Consider the following 22,515-nt stretch of genomic DNA (forward strand, 5'->3'; position numbering starts at 1 on the left):
AACTAGCATCCGCATTAGTGAACGCAGAATGCTCAGATGCTCTGGCGTGGGAAACATATGAGCTCATCACAGATAAGCGCAAATAGCATGCTAATATGGTTGAGCGCTCAGAAAACAGCACACAAAACAAAGGAGAGTGGAGGAGTGGCCTAGTGGTTAGGGTGGTGGACTTTGGTCCTGAGGAACTGAGTTTGATTCCCACTTCAGGCACAGGCAGCTCCTTGTGACTCTGGGCAAGTCACTTAACCCTCCATTGCCCCATGTAAGCCGCATTGAGCCTGCCATGAGTGGGAAAGCACAGGGTACAAATGTAACAAAAATAAATTTTTACTTTTTGAGCACATTGCACTCGTGAGCACTTTTGCATTGATGTAATAGCACGTACATTCACTCATAAGAGACCGCCCTATGAAAGAAGTGCTATGCCAACGGGCAGAAAGAACTGAGTTTGCCTTAAAAGCTGTGGTTTGTCTGAGGGCTCTCTTTTAAATAATTTAAAAAAATATATATAACAAAAAAGAGTGGTGTTAGTGTTTAGTACGGTGCTATTTGTCTGCACAAGTAGCATCAGATCTTTGGTTGAGTGTTTGCTTCTGAGCATTGGGGCATGAGAATTTAGATTATGCTTTTGTCCAGGTCCATCCAAGATTCAATGAAGTGGAAATACCCTGCATTTTATCAGGTTCTAGAGAAAACTATCCCTTCAGAATGATGTCACTACCATGGGATAATATTGCCCTCAGCTTTTGGCACTAGATGTAATTCAACGGAAAGGTTCGGCAGCAGTCAGCAGTCACCGTGCTCATTTGGCAACATCTCAGTAGGGCAGTAGATTGATGGAGCAGATGAAGCTGCAACAATGCAGCATAGTCTTCTTATGAAAATAAAGCAGAGTTGCTAATGGGTTTATCATTTTGGGGTCTTTGACTAAAGATTAGCTTGTGTTATCTGCAGCAGGGACCATTTTATTCCTATGGGCCCTGCTGCAGATAACTTGAGCTAAGCTTTAGTAAACGACCCCCGTTGTGACTTATTAATGGAGGTCCTTCATTTCTTTTTAAGCCAGAAGGATGGTGGAGAAACAAGTTTGTCAATTTTTGCTTATAATCACTTTTGGTGGGCACCTCTGCAAAAGTGGTTCTAGGAGGTAGCAAGCAAGGCAGCTCTCTTGGGGAGCTTGCACTGTACTGCTAGCCCCCTCTCAGACATGCCTGCAGCTATGATGAGCGAACTATATATTGTAGGTCAGGGGACAGTTTGGTAAGCAGCCCAAAAAGCAGATGTGTTATTATTTCCAGTAGTTCCTGATAAAAAGAAATTGTCTTCCTTGATAGTTTTGTTATGTTCATGTTCAAGGTTGTCGTTTATATTTAGTAAAGCATAGATTTGTGGAAATCTAAAAAAAAAAAAAAATAAATAGGACAGATTGTGTTGTTCAGCTACAATTGCTGTAATTACAATCCAGGGTGGCTGTTTTGTCACACCTATGAGCACTATTTTTCCGCTCTAACTCCCCAGGCTGATTAATATTTGTATAATTAAGGGGGGAGGGGTGTGCAGACTGTTTACTATTCTGAAGAGCTGCTTGGTTGAATTTGCAGCTTACTCAATGCATTGAGAAAACTATTGTTTTTTTGTCTACTAATGAGGCCTGGCGGTACATTGCTATGTGTTTCCTATAGTTGAGCCTGTCTCTGTCTAGGTGAGATTTACGCCATTTCCTTTGCAGTATATGACCTTGACCCTTAAGGACTGGTAGTTCTGGGGAGAACCAAGGGCAGCATGTGGGTGTAGGGCATAGGGCCTTCTTTTCATGGGGTTACTTTTTCAAACGCCATCACTAAGTATTCATTCTGGATGTCAACATGCTCTAACACTGTAGTCATCTTTTCATCCACAAAGGGGTAGGACGAGGTAGGGTTACTGTATTTGAGGACACAAAATAAATTTCAGCCCACCTCCGCCATGCCCCTTGTCACGTCCCTGCGCTGCAGTGTCACCTTGACCTCCCCCCCCCCCCCAAGAAAGCCAGATTCTGTAAGCAACGAAAATACTGGTAAAGTAACAGAAATGCATTTTCTTCCGTGCTAAATATAAAATGAACACAGCATTCAGAAGCATGTCCCCCTTTCTTTTCCTTCCCATCCATGAGCAGCATATCCCCCTGTCCTCTCCATTCCCTTCTTCTCTCCATCCCCTTCTGTGTATTTCCCTTTTTCTCTCCCTCTTTCTCCCCATGTATGTCTCCTCCCCAATCTTCTATCCAGCCTTCCTCCGCCCACATTTTCTTACAGCTCCCTCCCTCTGCCCACCCACATGACTCCATCCACATTCCATCCCCTCCCCTCCCCTCCCATACCATATTGTGCCTGGTGGTCTAGCGTCCTCTTCAGGGCAGGAAAGAGCCTTCTGTTTCCTGCCCAGGGCTGCCGCAGACCATTCGCTGCCGGTGTCGCTTCAAAGTGGCTGCTGAGAGTTCCAGCAGTAGCCTCGTGAGACTTCCCCTGAAGAGGCCACTCGACCACCAGGCACAATAATGTATGAGATGGGAGGGGAGGGAAGGACACCCTGAGGCCCACCTGCAAGCAAACCTAGACAAATGGGCAGGCTGGCAATTCCTGCCCGGATGCCCTGTGGTGTCCTCAAAAAGAGGACATGTCCGGGTAAACCTGGACATATGGTAATCCTAGGACAAGGCCTTCAGAAAACTCTCAGCAGTCAGATGTTTCATGCCTGCAATTTCCTTCCAAACTCTTGTAGGACTCCCAGAGCAGGACAAAACTTCATTGGTAAGTTATTTGCTGGGAAACTGCTTTTAAACTTGGGAAAGGTAGACTTTGAGTTAAATAGGTTATCTTAGTATCTTTATTTTTAAGTTATTCTACTTATTCATCAAAGGCAGTTTAAGGAATAGGATTCTCTTTGTTTAGCATTTAAAGTCTCTATTACAGTTCCATAGGCTAGCAGTTAAGGGATTGTTCTCGAGTTTACCATAGCATCAGTGTAGAGCAGAGCTGACAGTCACAGGAAACTCAACTTCAAGTTTTAACTTTAGTTTGCAGCACAGCTTAGTTTTTATAGTATAAAACCCTTTCCCTCATAATTTTAAAATGTTTACATTCTGCCACTGCCTACAGCATTAACAGATAGCCTCTAGAAGGCACAGCAGGGCCTAGTTTAGTCTTCATTCCCACTCAACCTCCCCAACTTCCAACCCACCCCTAGCACAACTCTTCATTTATAGTCAGTTATTCTAACTAGGATAACAAGAGAGGAGCTGTAATGAACATGACATTCATGAGCATGCCCCCCTTTCTTTTCCCTCCTTTCTGTATATTTCCCTTTTTCCCTCCCTCTTCCACCCTATGTATGTCCCCTGCCCAATCTTTTATCCAGCCTTTACAGAGTTTGAACTACATTTCATTACTTTCTGAGAAGCAAACACTAAATAAATCACACAATATACCATTTAATCTAAAGGCTCGTTTATATTAGTCTAATATCCCTAGTACCTTAACAAGATGCAGCGAGAGGGGTGTTATCCAGTCTTTTGCATTGAGTGTCACATGTATGATTATCTCTCAGTTAGTGAGAGGTTTTATGTGTATGCCCAATGCAAAGAGCTTCTAGCTCTCAGATAACAAATCCGTTCTCTTGAGGCTAAAGTAGCAGACTTGGTGGAGCTGAGGGAGACAGAGAGGTACATAGAAGAGACCTACAGAGACACTGTAGAGAAGTCTCACCTCTAGTCTGGCAGCCCCTGTGCTGCCTTGGAGGAGGGAGGTCTCCTAAAAGGAGAGCATCACCCTGGTGAAGTAGGAAATTCTCCTGTAACAAGGACCTGCCCACCAGGGGATGCAATATCCTCTCACACCGAGGATGTGTCTGCAAGAACTTCTGCCCAGGTGGAAAGGGTTAGGACAGCTGTTGTAGTTGGTCATTAAGCATGTAGATAGCTGGGTAGCTGGTGGACATGAGGATCACCTGGTCACTTGACTGCTTGGTACAAAGGTGGCGGACGTCACACATCACCTAGATAGGATTTTAGATAGTGCTAGGAAGGAGCCAGCTGTCTTGGTAAATGTGGGTACCAATGACAGAAAAATGTAGGAGGGAGGTTTTGGAAACCAAATTTAAGCTCTTAAATAGAAATCTGAAATCTAGATCCTCCAGGGTAGCATTTTCAGAAATTCTTCCCATTTCACATGCAGGACCCAAGAGGGGCGTTAACTTTTAAGAAGGAGATAATTAAAATGGGGAGGGGGGGGGGGACCGACAGTCGCCCAGGAGTGCATGGTTCAGTGTGGAGTATCCTTGAAGGATACTATTCAAACAGAACATTTAGGGACTCCCAACAGAGAGGTTTCAACAATGGTGAAAGAAAGCCAGGAGTGTTTAAGGAGAGAGCAGGGTAAGGATGCAAATTATACCCATCAACTTTTAAGCAGCTTGTAAATACAAGGAAATAACACAATTTGAAGTGCTTCTACACAAATGCTAGAAGCCTAAAAAATAAGATGGGAGATTTAGAGTGTATAGCACTAAGTGTCGAGGTAGATTTAATAGGCATCTCAGAGACTTGGTGGAAGGAGGACAATCAATGGGACACTATCAGGGGCATTTTCAAAAGAGAAGGGCGCCAATCTTCCTACACAAATTGGGAGATGGGTGTCCTACTCTCAGGGTTGCCCAAATCGGCAAAATTGAAAGCCGATTTTGGGCGTCCTCAACTGCAGTCCATCGCGGGGATGACCAAAGTTCACGGGGGCATGTCAGAGGCGTAGCAAAGGCGGGACTGGGGCATGCTTAAGAGATGGGCGTCCTCAGCCGATAATGGAAAAAAGGAGGGTGTCCCTGACGAGCATTTGATCGACTTTACTTGGTCCATTTTTTTTCACGACCAAGCCTCAAAAAGGTGCCCAAACTGACCAGATGACCACCGGAGGGAATCGGGGATGACCTCCCCTTACTCCCCCAGTGGTCAGCAACCCCCTCCCACCCTAAAAAAAAATTAAAATTTTTTTTTTGCCAGCCTCAAATGTCATACCCTCTCCATGACAGCAGTATGCAGGTCCCTGGAGCAGTTTTAGTGGGTACTGCAGTGCACTTCAGGCAGGCAGACCCAGGCCCATTCCCCCCTACCTGTTACACTTGTGGTGGTAAATGTGAGCCCTTCAAAACCCACCTGAAACCCACTGTACCAACATATAGGTGCCCCCTTCACCCCTTAGGGCTATGGTAGTGGTGTACAGTTGTGTGGAGTGGGTTTTTGGGGAGGTTTGGGGGGTTCAGCACCGAAGGTAAGGGAGCTGTACACCTGGGAGCAGTTTGTGAAGTCCACTGCAGTGCCCCCTAAGGTGCCCGGTTGGTGTCCTGGCATGTGAGGGGGACCAGTGCACTACGAATGCTGGCTCCTCCCACGACCAAATGGCTTGCATTTGGTCGTTTTTGAGATGGGTGTCCTCGGTTTCCATTATCGCCGAAAACCGGGGACGACCATCTCTAAGGTCGACCTAAATGTTGAGATTTGGGCGTCCCCGACCGTATTATTGAAACGAAAGATGCCCCTTCACTGGGACGTCCTTAGAGATGGTCATCCCCATTTGATTATGCCCCTCCACATTAACAGGGTACAAATTATATCGCAATGAAAGAGGGGATCAAATTGGAGGGGGTTGCACTATATGTTAAAGAGGGAATTGATTCAAACAAAATAGTGGTTAGTGCAGCACACTTTGATCCTAGGAACTGGGTTCAATTCCCACTGTAGCTCCTTGTGAGTCTGGGCAAGTCACTTAACCCTCTATTGCCCTAGGTACAAATAAGTACCTGTATATACTATGTAAATCGCTTTGAATGTAGTTGCAAAAACCACAGAAAGGTGGTATATAAAGTTCCCTTCCCCATATTGGATGGAAAACAGAGGGTAGGGTTAAATGGCCATTTCAAGGGCATCAGACATGAGGAAATGCCTATCGAAATGGTTGATACTATCCAAGCCTGAGAAGAGGAGCCTTTAAGGGCTTCCTTTGAAATGGAGAACTCACAGAGTAAGTCATTTTAGGTGGGCTTTTGGGGATATCTTCTCTGCTTCGAATAGACTCTCTATTGACTCATTTGGACACAGTTGCTTTAATTCAAGATCAGTTATCTAATTTTCCCCTGTCCAGATTTCAGCCTTAGTGACATGAACGATTTACATTGGCATCTCTGTGGACTGCTATTACATAATTGGGTCAAGCACTTGCTACATCAATTAATATTTTAAATCAAAAACTAGAAGAGCTGTAAACCTCACAAGTCAGAGGTTTACAGACTGTATAATTATAGTACAGCAAGAAGCCCTCACTGGATGCCCACCGGAAGGGTGGAAGGCCAGATTTAGGACTCAGGCTGTAAAAATACCAGCTAGGTTTAAAAATCTATGACTGGCTGAGCAAGGACTTGCTTTTCCTGCAAGTTAAGAATCTGCAAAAAGCAGGTCTGAACAATGAGTCTTAACACAACCAGGTATAACTTTCTAATTGAATATGGCACCTATAATGAACGAATAATGGGTAAGAGGGATAAAATGTTGTTCTTAAAATGGGGCTTATTTTCCATATTATGGCACACATATCATAAGATGATAGAAAAAGAGGAAGTGAAACTGATATGCTAAAAACAAGATGTTCTGGCAGAAGAAAAAAAAAAAACCACATGTTGACAAAAGAGGAAGTTGCACAATATTTTGCAAGAGCTAGAACAGATAATTTTAGTATTAGGGAACAAGTTGTTTACAAAAACGGAAGCACAGATGGACACCACAGAGGTTGTGCAATATTAAGCAAAAAGTGTCCTGCCATAGACTCCTATTCAGACAAACTACTATAAAAGGGGTGAGATTTAGACAGAGAGTTGGAACATATCCCCAACGCATTTGAAGGAGGGCAGGGCTCTGTCCAATTGAACCCAGAATCTGTCTGATGAATGTACCTGATTAAAGTCTGATGTGCAAATAAAAATCCTTATTCCAAATGATGATTTGTGCGCTTAACTTAATGATGAAAGGCTGTAAGTATAAATGCTTTTGCTATATCAGGCTATCTTTCGCGGCATTGTATAACTTGTAACCTAAATCCAGTTTGTCATAAGGCTGGTATCTATTCCTTGCCAGTGCTGAGAGGCGGACTAATGCGGGTCTCTTAGATCTAACGTCTTTCTCAGTGGCAACTCCTCTTAGAACTTCACAACCCACTTCACAACCCCCTGATTACCCCAGTACTAGCGCTATTTAGAGATGGAGTCAGATTAAGGTCACTCTAGCCTTCTTGGAGGGGTTCTAGACCCCCCTAAATTATTTACAAGACTACAGTAAAGGAATACAGAACAAATATAACAGCACTCCACAAGATGGATAGTTAATTAAAGAAAATATCATGTTAAAATCAAATATTGAAGCTTTAGAGAATCAAGCAACAATTTTGAACAGACGTTTAATTTTCCTAAGGTTCCACTAAGATCTCTCCTTGTGAATTTTGGTACAACATAGGTCAGAGGTGTTGAAAGTTCCCTCAGAAGCAATGCCTCCTATAACACAAGTGTACTTTGTGCCACCAGTTAAAAAAAAAAAAAAAAAGAAAGAATTGAAAGTACTGCTCCCTCTGAACCTGATCTACCCGTTTTGAATGTTTTCGATATTTTGGAAACTTTTGACTCTGAATTAATGACTTCTTCAACGTTAATGATTACTTTTGCACTGAAATCAGATAGAGATTGGTGTCTTTATCTTTTCTTTAAGAAGAGAGATGTACTATTTCTGAATTATAAAATTAGGTTTTACCCTGACATGATGAGAGAGACTCGGAAGCGAAGGAGACAGTTTCTTCTATTGTGCTCAGGGGTTCTTCAGTGGGAAGCCCTATTTTTCCTCAAATTCAAATGTAAATGTATTGTTAAATTTAAGTCAATTAAATATGGGTTTTTTCCAGCCTGCGGTTGACAGCATTTTTTGCTGCAAATAGTAACAGCTTCTATTACATCTACCAGTTCTGGTTATTAAAGGGCCCTTTTACTAAACTGTGGTAAAAAGTGGTCTTAGAACGCTCTTATGCGGGTCTTTCCCCTCTGCTTAGGCCATTTTTACTGCAGCTGGAAAATGGCTGATTTTCTCTTTTTTTGGCCATTAGCGTGCAACCATTAAAAAATATTACCGTATGAGCACTTACTGCCACCTATTTGGTAGGTGGTAAGTGCTCTCGTGCTAATTCTGTACTAATCAGGTAGAGCACAGTAATGTAGATGCGCTGATTAGCACAGAAATGCCCACTCTTTGCCCCAGACATGCCCCCTCTATGCTAGAAATAAAACTATTTTTTAGCACGCAGTTTCAAAAAATAACACAGGATGCCTGAGCATGCCCCACAGCAAGCCATTTTAAGCTGCAGTAAGTGCGCACTAGCATTTACCACAGCATAATAAAAGGGCCCCTAAGTTTGCAAAATATATTTGCTGAGGGTGACAGCATTTTTATTATTTCCATTTTGCTCACACCTTTTTCAGTAGTAGCTCAAGGTGAGTTGCATTCAAGTACACTGGATATTTCTCTGTCCCAGGAGGGCTCACAATCTAAGTTTGTACCTGATGCAATGGAGAGTTAGGTGACAGAGCAGCAGTAGGGATTTGAACTGGCCACCTCTGGATTACAAGACTGGTGCTCTAAACACTAGGCCACTCCGCAACATTCTATGTAGACTCATCAATAATAGCAACATTCCATGTACAATCTCACATAGTAGCAACGTTCGATGTTCCACTGCACTAACCACTAGGCTACTCCTTCACTGGCAACATTCCATGTAGAAGCCTGCCCTTGCAGATCAGCAATGCGGCTGTGCAGGCTTCTGTTGCAGGATGTCAGACTCACAGAAACAGAAGCCTGCGCGGCTGACCTGCAAGGGCAGGCTTCTACATGGAATGTTGCTAGTGGAATAGCAACATTAACATTCCATGTAGAATCTCAAATAGTAGCAACATTCCATGTAAAATATCAGATAGTAGCAACAGAATCTCAAATAGTTTATTTGGATTTTGCTCACACCTTTTTCAGTAGTAGCTCAAGGTGAGTTACATTCAGGTACACTGGATATTTTTCTGTCCCAGGAGGGCTCACAATCTAAGTTTGTACCTGAGGCAATGGAAAGTTAAGTGACTTGCCCAAGACTGGGATTTGAACCAGCCATCTCTGGATTGCAAGACTGGTGTTCTAACCACTAGGCCACTCCTCTACTCCAGTCTCCTATTATCTATTTCCATATTAATGACTTAGGGCTTCTTTTATAAAGTCGCACTAGCGAGTTCCATGCGGCAAATTAGAGGAAGCCCATAGGAATCGAATGGGCTTCTTCTCATTTGCTGTGCAGGAATCGTTAGTGCGGCTTTGTGAAAGAAGCCCTTAATTTTTTTCTGCTTTTGAAGGCTGCTTTTCCTCTTATTATACTGGACTTTATGATGTGCTTGATTTGTTTTTCTCAATCACACCACTTTTCTGTACAAATGTTGACTTGTACAAGTTGACTTGATTATTATGGGGTTCTTTAACCAAGCTGCGGCGGGGGCTGTGTTTCCCCCGCGCAGTGGTGTACCAAGGGGGGGGGGGGCGGTGGGGGTGGTCCACCCCGGGTGCACGCCACTGGTGGGGTGCTGCGCACCTGTCGGCTCTGCTCGTTCCATGCTCCATCTGCCCCAGAACAGGTTACTTCCTGTTCCGGGGCAGAGGGAGCATGGAACGAGCGAAGCTGACAGGCTCGTGGCACCCCACCAGCTGGTAAAAATGCACCTGGGGGGTGTGTCCTTTCGCCGGGGGGGGGGGGCGCTGTACCTGGGGGGGGCGCATCAGCAATCCGCCCCGGGTGTCAGCCACCCTAGGAACGCCACTGCCCCCGCGCCAGGGCCCATTTTACCATGGCAGGTAAAAAGACCCCAGCCACACATGGCCATGCGGTAAGAGAACTCTTACCACAGGCCATGTGTCGGGGAGCCCTTACCACTACCCACTGAGGTGGCGATAAGGGCTCCTGCACTAATCCAGCAGTAACCGAGCAACTGCCATGGAAGCCATTTCTGGGGGTTTTCTTTTCCCCCAAAAAATGGTGCATGCTTGGGGCGGGACTACCGCCGCTGGCCTCGTTGGCCCAGTGGTAGTTCCGGAAGAGCCCGCGTTGGGCTTACCGCCGCTCTGTAAAAGGGTCTCTGTCTTTATTCATAATTTCATATATATAAAAAAGTCTCTCATGATGTCTAACCTAGGGAAGCACGGGGTTCCTCTGTATGTGGATCCAGTAGATCTTCCACAGATGGTGGTAGATTACAAACAGCCAAACTGACCCTCACGTCTTAGCTGAAGAGGATTATTTTCGGCACAATTTGATTGTCTTTCAGAAGAGGACTGCTACCTCTTCACCCTGCTTCCCTGGTCTTGGTTGATGCTGTATGGTGAATCCTGTTGGCATATTTTAGTCAGTGGGTTTTTCCTGCTTTCATCCAGCCAGGTCTCAGTTATTTCCAAGAATTCTAGGTGGTATTCACTGATGATGTCATGATTCATAAAAAAATTCTTATTGGCCAAGCAGGTACAGGAAGGAATGTGGGTATAATTAGAGGGGTATTTTTCCTCCAGAGCTTTTGTATTCGTGGTGGTAGGGAGAACCATAGTTACCTCTTCCCCATGATATTGGGATGATTCAGGCTGCTTCAAAAACAGACTTTTAAATTTACTTTAAATCAGTCAGAGCTGTCCTCCTTTTTTTTTGATGGAAGTTCATCACAGTTCTTGAGCACAACAGACTGTCGTTTTTGTTTGCACTTTTCAGTCTCTGGTTCTGATGTCCCTAGGTGGTTCAACTGAAGCAGGTCACTGGATATTACTGTTTTACATCTAACCTGCCACTTCTTCTGCTCACCTCTATTTTCCTCATTAGGGTTTACTTTTCATTTTCAGCAAAATGTCTTTTGGCTTTCCACTGGCTTTTCCACCACACCATTAAACCAAGCTGGCAGTCATTTGGTCATCTTTTAGCTGGGTTTCCAAAATGGGCTTTTTAAATGATGTCCATGACACATCCAAAACATTTGACCTTTGACCCTAGTAACTACTCCTTTTGTTTTTTCTAATTTCTACATTTTATCACTCTTTTCAAAATTAATCAGTCTTGAATGAAGTAGACAGTAACAATCAGAGGATTAAGGTGAAAGGGGATAGACTCAGAAGTAAACTGAGGAAATACTTCTTCACGGAAAGGGTTTTGAATTTGTGAAACGGCCTTCCGGTGGAACTAGTGGAGACAAAAACAGTATTTGAATTCAAGAAGTGGCCTAGTGGTCAGAGTGGTGGACTTGGGTCCCAAGGAACTGAGTTCAATTCCCACTTCAGGCACAGGCAGCTTCTTGTGACTCTGGGCAAGTCACTTAACCCTCCATTGCCCCATGTAAACCACATTGAGCCTGCCATGAGTGGGAAAAGTGCAGGGTACAAATGTAAAAAAAAAAAGTACATAAGATCTGAAAGGGAGGATAGGTGGCATGGATGGGCAGACTGAATATGCCATATGGTCTTTATCTGCCTATATTTTTCTCTGTTTCTAATTATAGATTACATAAGTACATAATTGCACAGGGATAGTAGCGTAGGAGTGTTCAACACTTTGAAAAGAAGACTGAACACCACCTTTGTAAAGCAACTTGTAGTTTTCTTCTAGAGACATGCAACACCATCCATAGTTTATTTTTTATTGATCTGATACAGGGATCTTAGCCCTGGAGATGCCAGCTGTGAGAGAGGATTCGGCGGCATCTCCAGGGCTTGATACATCGCTAAGCCCTGACCGAACAGCCCCTCCCCGTAGCCTCAAGGAGCACGTTCTCTGCTTGTTGAATCGGCAGTGCCCCTAATAGAAAGTGTGTGGGGCGCTGCTTTTTGTGAGGCTCAATCACATCAGCAGGAAACAGAGGGAGGCAATATGGAAGTCCTCCCCTGGGAAAATAACCTTGCAGCAAGTTTCATATCAGGGAACCAAGGAGTTGCCAAATTGGAGCTGGAAGGTGTTTTACCTGAGCTTGTGTCATTTGTGCCTATTCCTGAGTTTCTGCAAAGGAAGCCCACTGAGGTAACACTGGATTCTTTGTGGCTATTGATTTCGGACTTGGGTAAGACCTTGTTTTCACAAACTCTTGCTCTCGCACAGAAGCTTTCTCAGGTAGAATTGAAAGCAGAAAAAACTGAAACAGAGGTGAAGGTATTGTCTTCTTGAGTAGAATAAACCAGTAGGGAGTTTTCTGGTGTTCAAAATTTACAGACTTCAATGATAAAAGATTTGTCCAATTTGAAGAATAAATGTGAGGCTTTGGAAATTTTGCAAGGAGCAACAATCTTCACTTCTTAAGATTTAACAATTTTTTATTGATGAATGCACATGTTAAACATTTCCATACCAATCAGTATAAATCTGGTAATAATCAATTCAAACCTGTACTAATACAGCTGAACGTCTATCATCAACGTTTTCTTTCCCCCCCCCCCCAGTTCTTCCTTCCCCTCCCCCCTCTCCCCCTTCCTTCTTACTAATGTATTTATTAGCATTGTCATATATACGCAGAAGTTCCGTACATAACCGTTGTCAAGAAACCTATATATTAAATTCTAAAAAAAAAAAAATGTATCAGATAGCAACCTAGGTATTGTTCAACAAAGTTTGAAATAAAATATAAACTACTGACAACATTCTGTGGTCGTTATTTGTTATTGCATTGCTTTACTGAGCTTCATTTCTTCCCCGCCCTGTACTGTAATTCTGCCAGTCAACAATTTATCGCCCACAAAGCAGGAGAAACACATCGCATCCTTGTAGTGCCACTATCACTTCAATCTTCACTTTTTAAATTTTTGGTGGCACTGTCTCCTGATAAGCAATGGTTATTGAGAATGTTCTTTAAGAATAGAGTGAAATTATTTATGGACTTTAAGATTCAAATTTTCCCTGATGTTTCAAGAGATACCCAACACCAACGCAAGCAGTTTTTGTTATTGAAACCAAGTGTTCTTCAAGTGGGGGCAACCTTTTCCCTAAGATATCCATGCAAATGTATTATCAGACGCAAATCTATTAATATGCTTTCTTTGAATCTGCTCACATTTCAAACATTTTGGCAACCAAACGGGTGTTAGGAGATTGAGCTGAAATCTTTTAATTAGTACCTTGCCCAAGCCCCTGGAGCACGTTAATGCCTAAAGTGTTTATTTTATTTTTGTTTAACTCCTCTTATTAAGTCTTGGACCTCATTATTTGTGGACTTGAGTGTTTGCTTAATTTCCTGTTAGGAATGGTTAGTTATCTTATGTTATTATTGCTTTTCATATCACTTTCCTGTACAAGTGTAATTGCTTGGATATAATGTTAAATTCAATAAATAAAATAATAATAATAAAGATTCTGTCTTGGGGGCAGGGTCTTCAAATGGGTTAGTTTTGGACGTACCGTGATAGCAATGAACCTCACTCTTAAGTATGATCTTAGTCTCTCAAATGTATGGTTAATGTTTGCCATAGAATATGCATCATGCCAAAGAAAGCTTCCCCCCCCCCCCCCCCGGAGTTCCAGGTGTGCGTGGAAATTCTTTTTAATTAAGCCTGTGGCACTCAAAACAGTGTGAAATATTTTTTTTGCCTTTCTGCCACATTTTCTTGGTCTCTGACTGCATTCCTTGATGCTTGAGGAACTTCTGTCTCTCCACATGATTCATAGAGTAATCACTTGGGACTGATACCTCTATGGTCAATCCTGGTTTTTTTCCCCCCTCTATGTCTGGCTTTTATTGGTCAGAATTGGGATGTCCCAAGTGATCATTTATTTATTTAAATCATTTATTACCTGCATAATGTACAAATTTGAGCTCTTCATAATTCTCTTAGGGTCATGCTCCCAGTGCTTTTCAAGTGCAGAGATGTTGTAATGAATTGTACCACCTTGTTGTGCCTCTCTGTATAAAAATTCTCAGCCCAGTGGCATAGCCACAGGTGGTCCTGAGTGGGCTGGTGCCCACCCAATCAGGCCCGCTCAAATTGTGGCAGTCTTGCTGTGGCTCGCAGGGGATCCCTAAACCCCACCAGCTGGAAATTTTCTCCTCTAGCAGCCAGCACTTGCCTGGAGCTGATGCCAAGACTGGCTCCTTTGCACATGTGCAGTTTTCGTGCATGCACAGCCTGCCGGTTGCGGTGTAAGCTCCAGACAACTACTGCCGGCTGCTGTTTGGAAAAGATTGCTGGCTGCTCATGAAGGAGGAAATCTTCAGCTGGTGGGATTTAGGGATCCCTACCAGCTCAGGGATTTAATATTTTGGGGTTTGCAGGCAGACGGGAAGGGGCAGAGAGTGCAGGTAGGGGGATGAATTCCATGCCCACCCAAAATCAGCCAGCTGGCTACGCCCTTGTCTCAGCCATCAGAGCTTCACAGCCAGCTGTAAGATGAGTAAATGCTTCCAGCGCTTTCTTCCAAATGTACAGATGTCTGTTGCACCAGCATTTTTTAATGCTTGCTATAAATCATCTCCTCTTTAATATGCTGTAATATACTAAAAGTTAGCATTCGCTAACAATAGAGAGACATCCATTATATTCCTATGGGTGTCTCTATCGTTAGCACGCGCAAAAACGTTTGCACACCTACAGCGCAGCTTAGTAAACAGGGCCCTTGGTGTATTACTATTGGAATGGAGGAGTTGCCTAATTCCCACTGTGGCTCCTTGCAACCCTGATCAAGTTACTTACCCTACCCTACGTAGCGTAGCCCCAGGTTAAAAAAAAAAAAAAACTACCAAAAAACAAAAACCTTAAGATTGTGAGCTCTCTACGGGCACAGAAAATTGCCTATAGTACCTGTATGTAATATGTAAACAACTTTTGGTGTACACAGAAAGGCAGTACATCAAGAATCAAACCAACAATTACGAGTTTAGTATTCATTTGCTGTTCAGAACAAATTCTGGTTCCACAATCACAGTCTCCTAGGGACATTGATTACAGTGTTGATCTGTCTTTTATATCATGACAAAAAACACCTTCTGGGCTTCCTTTTCAGTTCAGCAAGGGAAAATGAAGCCTTGGGTTTATAGCTGAACTAATGACAATATACTTTCACTGGTAAGAGTGCTAAGATAAGTAGGTCAGTGACCAATAGTAATTCTGCCTTTTCTTTCTTGTGTGCTTGCTCCGTTTAGATTGGCAAGTTGCTACTCTTGTGTTAATCCTGGCTGGATCGACTATCACTCTCATAGCATTCCTTGTCTCTCTCTTCTCATTCTGCCGGGGAGCGCACAGACAGTATTACCGGATCATTGCCATTCTCCTCTTTGCTGCAGGTATCGTTTCGTCAAAAGAGCCATTTTATTTACAGTGTTGTATATGCATTAGTGTGAAACCTTTAGATATATCCAGAATGTTACACAGAACTGCAGAGCACAATGCAAGATTGTACAAAATGAGAAACATGTACAACATGAACGAAGCACCACCCAGGGTAGTATGTTTTACAGACCCCAACCCCAAAGAGATTACATTGTTGCTAAAGGCAAGAATGGCAGCTGGTTACTTCTTGATTATAAACTATCTCCTGGATTTTATATATAGCACCCAAATTTGGATGCCGATCGAAGATGCGTGTGGAAATTAATTGACTTACGAGCCAATTCATTGCAATAAATTGATGTTAATAATCAGTTATTGTAGTTAATTGGCATGATTAAATATTTGCGTGCACATATTCCTGGGAGCTATTCTGTAACCCCAGGTACTTAAATTCCCTAGAATGAAACTCAAAAGGGGGGCATGACTGGGGGTGTGGGCAGGGGAGTTCCAAAAAATTGCGCACAGTTATAGACTAGTGCTATTCCCATGTCCAAATGCCAAGAGTTGGATGCCAGCATTTACAGCAGGTTTCAGCAGGCATAAATACTGGTGCCCACACATGGGCATGGGAGTGGATTCTAAGCACAATCAAGTCGGAGCACCCTTTATAGAATAGTGCTCTGTGCCGATTTTTCCTGGCACTCAAATTTGGACACCTTTTACTGAATCCGGTCCTAAGAGTGTGCATGCAGAAAATGTTTATTTTATTTACCAAGTCATTTTTCAGAAATGTTCATTTTTTATGGTTCAACGGTTTTTATTGATGACATGTCAAATCTACAAATTCAACTCTCCAAAGTTACATCACTGCTATATCAAACATCAGAAGAAAATATATCAATAGCGACAGTCATCACTTTTTATCCTTATCATCTCCTCCCCCTATTATGTTTCAGCTCCGTCCCCCCCTCCCAGAGGGGCATCACATCAGTCCACATAATCAAAATCAAAACAGTAACAGCCTTTGTCCCTATAGCACTACCTAATAAACTTATGTCTACCAATAATATGTTTAACATCAGTTGTCATCCCTCCTCTATTCAGCATATATCACTTTGCCCCCATCATAAATGTTCACTTTTTAATTCTGTTGTCGCAGGAACAATGTCATTAAGAATGCACACTCGTTGCTAACAATGTGCACATTTTAATAGAGTGTGAACTACTGACAGCACATGAAAAAACATGTGATTTGTGGGGGGTCTTTTGCTCGCTTTCATTTGCCAGTGATATAAAATGACATAGGATACTTGGTTGAACGTTCCTATATTTCAAACAAATGCACAACCCTATTGTAAAAACCCACTGGCAATCCACAGCAAACAGGACAAACTAGCTAAATGTCCAGCACAGTTCAAAACAACTTCTTATAGTATTGTTTTTCCTGCTTCATAGCTGAATGTGGAAACATAATTTAAATCATAACTGCATCCCATTGCAGCAAGGAAGAGTTGATAGGAGTCCCTGTGAATATACTATTAATCCTTTTTGGCAAACGTATAGCTAATATGTTTCCCTTGTTATTGAGGGGCAGAAGAAGTACGTGCATTTTTCTTTTAATTTGTGAAGTATATGATGTGCATTATAGACACGCTTAGGACCTGGTTTACTAAGGTGCGCTTGCTAAAAATTAGCGCACTCTAACAGTGTAGATGCCCATAGGAATATTATGGCCTCAGCGTCAATTATATCCTCATTATAACTATTATAGGATCATCAGATTAACGTACCAACCTCTAAAATGGTTGGTATGTTAATCTGATGATCCTATAATAAGCGCCTCTGAGTGTTTAGTTATAATGAGGATATAATTGAAGCTGAGTATATTGGAAGCAATTGATTATACACTCCCTTCACATCTTTAATTAGATGTATGCCTATATATTACTGTCATAGGAATATTATGGGCATCTACATGGTAAGCGTGTGCTAATGCTTAGCGTGTTCTAAAAATGCTAATGTACCTCTAGCGCAGCTTAGTAAACAGGGCCCTTAATTTCAAGTTTCACATGAATTAAAATTTACTATCAGGCTCATTTTCGAAAGAGAAGGACGCCCATCTTTCGACACAAATTGGAAGATGAGCGTCCTTCTCACAGGGTCGCCCAAATCCGAAAGCCGATTTTGGGCGTCCCCAACTGCATTCCATCGTGGGGATGACCAAAGTTCACGGGGGCGTGTTAGAGGTGTAGCAAAGGCGGGACTTGGGCATGCCTAACACATGGGCGTCCTTGACCCATAATGGAAAAAAAAGGCTGTCTCTGACGAGCACTTGGACGACTTTACCTGGTTCTGTTTTTCTTACGACCAAGCCACAAAAAGGTGCCCGAACTGACCAGACGACCACCAGAGAGAATTGGGGATCACTTCCCCTTACTCCACCAGTGGTCACTAACCCCCTCCCACCCTCAAAAAATATCTTTCAAAATATTTTTTGCCAGCCTCTTTGCCATCCTATTATCTCATACTCAGGTCCATCACAGCAGTATGTAGGTCCCTGGAGCAGTTTTAGTGGGTGCTGTGCACTTCAGGCAGACGGACCCAGGTCCATCCCCCCCCCCCCCCACCTGTTACACTTGTGGTGGTAAATGTGAGCCATCCAAAACCCACCACAAACCCACTGTACCCACATCTAGGTGCCCCCCTTCACCCAAAAGGGCTATGGTAGTGGTGTACAGTTGTGGGTAGTGGGTTTGGGGGGCTCAACACACAAAGTAAGGGAGCTATGTACCTGGGAGCAATTTCTGAAGTCCACTGCAGTGCCCCCTAGGGTGCCTGGTTGGTGTCCTGGCATGTGAGGGGGATCAGTGCACTATGAAAGCTGGCTCCTCCCACGACCAAAGGGCTTGCATTTGGTCGTTTCTGAGATGGACATCCTTGGTTTCCATTATCGCCGAAAATCAGAAATGACCAAGGCTAGGGACGACCATCTCTAAGAACGACCTAAATGTCAAGATTTGGGCGTCCCCGACCATATTATCGAAACAAAGATGGACGTCCATCTTGTTTCGATAATAACGGGTTTCCCCGCCCCTCCATCAGGACATTTTGCAAGGGCGTCCTCAGCAAAACTTGGGTGTCCCTTTCGATTTTATGCCCCTCCACATCACCCATTAGTAGCCCTTCTGTGCAGCTTATCGTTATTATCAGAAGATAGAAAATGAAAACAATTTATAATTTGATAGGACAGACATCATCAAAAAAGGCCTTGCTTCTTACATACATAAAACATAGAACCAAACAAAAAATAAGATGCTTAGGGGGGAATTCATCAAGCAGTGTTAGGGCCTTAAGTTGTGTTGATTGGGCCCTAATGCTGCCTGACCTAAAATACTGTGGCAATAAATAAATTGCCACTGGGATAGGTAGTAATGAGATGCAAAGTATGCAAATACATGCCTTGCATCTCATTACTATGCAAATGCCCCAACATGACTTGTGGTGATACACTGCAAGTCGCGTTAGGGTAAAAAAAGCACGATAAAATATCTCCAGCTGTTTGATGGGGTTATTTTACCATCCAGGAGCATCAGGCCACAAAGCTGCGACCTGATGCTTCTGGGCTGACAGGGCTGGGTCCACCCTGATCAAGCCTTCTCTTCCCGAGCAAGGCCCCCCATATCCCATACTCCACAGGAGCTACCTGTCACAGCTGTGACAGGTAGCCTCTGTGGGGGATGGGGCAGGAAGGTCTTGCTCCTGTGGGGGAGGTGTTTTCAGGGGGTTGTTGGGGGTCCGGGGCGGGTCCAAGGGATCTTTGAGTTGCAGCAATGCTAAATCGTTCCTGTCCTATCCAGTGCTGCTCTCCAAATGGCGCAACTACCGCTAGGGGGGTTAGATTTCCATATAAGGAGATATCTCCTTATATGGAAATCTGACCCTTAGCGGTAGTCTCCATTTGGTGAATGGCGCTGGATAGGGCGGGAATGATTGAGCATCTAGATTGAGGATGAAGAACTAAATCTGATGGGTTACAGGTGGGATTAAGCAAGCAACGATTGATGTAAACTGAATGAAATTACAAGGAACAAAGCCTCTTAGGAGGCCACATGAAACTGCTAGTGGGATGTTGGACTGTTTAAGGCAACTGTTTTTGTTTTCAGGATTACAATGAGTATGCATGAGATAGATTTGCATATAAGGCATCTTATGCATATTCATTGTGATAGTCCTGAAAACATGACTGGCTAGGTGTGCCTCCAGGAGAGGGAGGAGAAGAGAACTGTTATAGACACAGAGGCAGATAATTCAATAAAATATATCAGTGGTTCTCATCTCAGTCCTTGGGGCACACTCAGCCAGTCAGGTGTTCAGGATATCCACAAGGAATATGCATGAGATAGATTTGCATGCACTGTCTCCTTGGTATGCAAATCTATCTCATGCATATTCAGTGTGAATATCCTAAAAACTCAGCTGGCTGTGTGTGCCCCAAGGACTAGGCTGAGAACCACTGAAACAGGGGCATAGCCAGACAACAGATTTTGGGTGGGCCTAGGCAAGAATTGGGTGGGCACCAAGTGTTTCCCCCCCCCCCCCCCCCCCCCCAAAAAAAAAAAAAATCTCAGCTGGTGGGAAAACGGTTCTTTCCACCTTGGCAGCAGGAATGCATTGAAAACTGAGCATGCACAGGTGCCGGTGTTGTGGAGAGTAGTGTTTTCATTACTACTAGGGGGAATTCTTCAGCTGGCGGAGCTTGGGATTCCCACCAGTTACCACTAAACATGTGCTACTGTTGGGTGGGCCTGAGCCATACCTGTGGCTAAGCCACTGCCACTGAAATACCATTGTCTTTATTTGATGTTTTCTAGTGCACTGCAAATGTCTAAATGATTATGTTCTCTCTCTCTCTTTTCCTGTCCAGTGGTTTTGCAAGTCTGTGCCCTGATTCTTTATCCAATAAAATTCATCGACAGCAACATGCTGAAGACCTATCATGAGTTCAACTGGGGTTACGGTCTGGGCTGGGGGGCTGCCATCTTCATGCTGGGTGGAGCCATTCTCTTCTGTCTGCGCACAGATCTCTATGAGGACCCTTACTACTAGCCTGAAACCACCAACAGTGACTGTCGCTGCTTTTAGACTGAACAGAACTGAAGCCTGCTGGGTTCCTGGAAGGGTGGGGGAGGGGATTTCTGAGCACCTGTTACAAGGAAGTGCAGAGTTCGCAGGCTCAACAAAGGAGAGGAATACAAAGACCTGAAATATGATACTCCCGAGGACAGGAATTATGCTCGTTGGCGTTTATTTTTCTCTCTTTCATACAGCACGGTGTTTGCTAACCTGGTTGTAAATTTCAAAACATTAAGTTAAAGAAGATAGTCTGCTTTTATTTTTAATAATTGTTTTATAATTTGCAATGTTGAGATTGTTGTAGAAGTTGGCCAGGGGTGAGGGTGGTGTTGGGGCTGGGGCTGGGGAGTTGCTGATTGATTGAAATCCGGATGCCCGCTTTTAAATTTGAAAAAGCATGTCGGCTTTTCTGAAAACGCTCTGTGCAGGGTGTATATACATTATTATGAGATTTACAAAAATAATTAACCAAAAGGGAATAAAGAGCTTCCTTTTGAAGCTGAGTGTGCTTCTTTCATAATTAAAGGATCCTTTTGTGAATTCTAAGCCTGTCCAATTTCAAAGAGCCCTGTTTACTAATTGTTAGCATGCGGTAAAAATGTTGGTGTGCTCTACCTCCTCTTAGCAAGCACTGTTTAGTAAACATGACCCAAAATCAGGTTTCAGGGCTGCTGAGAAGTGGGGGGGGGGGGGGGGGGGGGGGGATTTCCCTGGGCCCGGCTTCTAAGGGGGGCCCAGAGCCGGCAAGGCTTCCGGAGGCAAGTGACAGTTCTGATCCCTCGGTCTGTCTCTCTTCTGCTCCTTCATGTTAGGACCCAGGAAAAAGGCTGTTTGAATACTGTATTTCTTAAATGCAGTAAGAAGAAATATGAGCACTGTTCCCAGCATGCATTTTTTAACCCACGTGATACGAGGGGGCAGGTCAAGGGAATGAAAATACACATGAAGATTTCATTTTGAAATTACTGCATGCAGTTTGTGCCTCCTTCGAAGCAGAGGGAAAGTGTATGGGTACAAAAGCACCCACATTTCACTGTCAGTCCATATTTTCAAAACAAAATTCCATGTGGACCTTCCCTCTGAAAATAAGCTTGCAGGCCCACAATGCAAAGTGGCTACAGCTCTGCAAATTCCCTGTTTTATTAATGCCTTCCTATCATCAAATCTTCCAAAGATATCTCTCCAAAATTGCATAGTTATCATCACTTCTATGTTGTCCACTTCCAGAATACACGGTTAGGTCCCATAAATTCAGTGTAATGTTAATCAAAGGGCCTGATAAAGTGGAATAAGTTTGCAGAGGGCACTGCCATAGCTTTAGGTGAAAGTAGATCCTGTCCTGGTTTTAACATAATGCATAAAGGGACTTGCAGTCTTGCTTTTGTTAGGGAATCCAATGGCGAAGTCAGAACCAAAAGTCCCTGCATGCAATAGGGTAAGCCCAGGACTGGATCAACCCTGTCAGGCAAATCTGGATCTAGTTGGTAACCCTAGGTAGAAGGGAAGTCCCCCACATAAAGTCTTATGCCTCATATTGAGGCTGGTAGGAGATCAGCATGGACAACACTAACATACCATTAGTAGTGTTTCCAGGCCTCCTCGCCTCTCCTCCTTCAGCTGAATTACTTGATCTGACCTTGCAGAAGTGCTTAAGCCCATCATCTCCTGCTGTCAAGGAGCCAAGTCTTATGTAAGAGCTGTGAAATGAAATGAAATGAGTCTTTTAATACTATATTCTTAGTATGCAGGGGAAGAAAAACAGTTCTCTACCACCACCCAATCATTATTATCTTGGGTTATCATAAAATAATGAAGGGTAACAGCTAAATATTGTTGTTATTTCTAACCCATTTGAAGCATAGTATAAAATATAGGGCCCTGTTTACTAAGCTGCGCTGTAGGCGTGCAAACATTTTAGCGCGCACTAAAAATTAGCACACGCTAATGCTAGAGACACCCATAGGAATATGAGTGTCTCTATTTTAGCGTGCGCTAAAAAGTTAGCG

General features: G+C 43.5%; 1 protein-coding gene across 1 annotated transcript in view; it reads left to right on the top strand.

Moving 5' to 3' along the window:
* Window positions 1-20,912, top strand: part of LOC115474109 (transmembrane protein 47-like) — a 58,315-nt gene extending 37,403 nt beyond the window's left edge. Inside the window, exons 2-3 of the mRNA XM_030209436.1 lie at window positions 15,250-15,390; window positions 20,301-20,912. Of these exons, the coding sequence (XP_030065296.1) occupies window positions 15,250-15,390; window positions 20,301-20,482 (323 nt within the window). The 3' untranslated portion in view covers window positions 20,483-20,912. The remainder of the gene's footprint in view (window positions 1-15,249; window positions 15,391-20,300) is intronic.
* The last annotated feature ends 1,603 nt before the right edge of the window (window positions 20,913-22,515 follow it).

The sequence above is a fragment of the Microcaecilia unicolor genome, chromosome 7 (genome assembly GCF_901765095.1).
Source record: "Microcaecilia unicolor chromosome 7, aMicUni1.1, whole genome shotgun sequence".
NCBI lineage: Eukaryota > Metazoa > Chordata > Amphibia > Gymnophiona > Siphonopidae > Microcaecilia > Microcaecilia unicolor.